Genomic DNA, 1,345 nt, shown 5'->3' on the forward strand with positions numbered 1-1,345 from the left:
CATGACAAGTTTGCACACGCTGCTGGCACTTTTCATGATCGCTCCGACGGCAGAGCGCAAGCGCGGCAAGGGGAACGCGATAAATTCCTTTATTTTCTGCCATTTGTTGACCAGTTTTGTCGATCTACAGTGGCACTCTGCTATGGTGTGTTCCGATGACTATTCAGCGTTACAAAACTCGTATCCGCAACGGTAGCAGCCAAACGAAGTCAAGATCAGCGCGGAAGAGAGGGTGCAGATGACAATTCCGAGTCAATCTATGATGGCGCACCAGCGCCTGTGAAGTAAAAAAAGGCCCCGACGGCCAAAACACCACGTCCGCAGGCAAAGAAGCGAAAGACTGCAGGTTGGTGATGATGTAGCTCCAGTATGAGCAGACGGTTGGTCAATGTTTCTTATGTCCAAAGGAAATTAAAATGTTACTTATGATCAGAAGTCTAAATTTCAAAACAAAATCAAGTATACCCCTTAGGATTTGAAGTCACTCTATTTAATTGCACTTTTCACAACTTTAGACTCAAAAATAGACTGAGTGAATATCACCAATAGATTTCTTGCTTAATTTTACGTCTAGATCAACAATAAAAAAATTCGAGTTTTCCCGTCCAACATGGAGATATTTTTTTTTGCCGACCTCGACCTCTGTATCACCTCAACCAAATTAGACGTCAATAGATAGCTAAGACGTTCACCTATCGAGTAATAACCTTAAATCGCGATTCGTACTTAGGTTCATTAGATATATTTTGTTTGACGCAGTCTCATGTAGACATCCAGATAAAAAAACCATTAAAAATTTAAATTATTTTCGTTTGAATGCCATCCAGTAAACATCTTTTGTTCACCGGCCAATCAGATCTCTCGAAGTCACCATCTATGTCCTCCTCTGGAATAATAATCTGATAATAATTCTTAACTGGGGGTGAAGGTAATTAAAAATAAAAATAATTTTGATTAGAATTATTTATTAATTTCTGAGGATTAGTTTTAGAATATTACCTCTGTGATACACCGTGTACTACACGTACTAACATGTAAAAAAAATAATATATTATAGCCATCATGCTAGACTCCATAAGTATTCTGTAATACTGTGATGGGTGTTACTACGAATCCCAGACTGTTATAGCCCTCTTCACTGTAAGCGTCTAGACTTCTAGCTCGAGTCGCTGCCACGGCGGCTCCATGAGTGCGGCCACCACGGTCATCGATGCACCCTCCACGCAAGTATCTTTATCTCCCACACGCGCTGCACTGGCCAGCGCATCTGAGAAGGCGGCGGCTATCCCGGGCCAGGTGATTGTCGGCGCACTGCGCATCCGAGGTACGCACCAATTTGTCTAAA

General features: G+C 42.1%; 1 protein-coding gene across 1 annotated transcript; it reads left to right on the forward strand.

The window, feature by feature from the left end:
- Window positions 1-1,185: 1,185 nt before the first annotated feature.
- Window positions 1,186-1,344, forward strand: PPTG_22373 (hypothetical protein; the record flags this gene model as incomplete). Its single annotated transcript, XM_008903414.1, has 1 exon — window positions 1,186-1,344. One exon carries the CDS (start codon window positions 1,186-1,188, stop codon window positions 1,342-1,344), a length of 159 nt encoding a protein of 52 aa, XP_008901662.1.
- Window position 1,345: the final 1 nt, after the last annotated feature.

This window comes from Phytophthora parasitica, assembly GCF_000247585.1.
Source record: "Phytophthora parasitica INRA-310 unplaced genomic scaffold supercont2.15, whole genome shotgun sequence".
NCBI classification, from domain to species: Eukaryota; Oomycota; class Peronosporomycetes; order Peronosporales; family Peronosporaceae; genus Phytophthora; species Phytophthora nicotianae.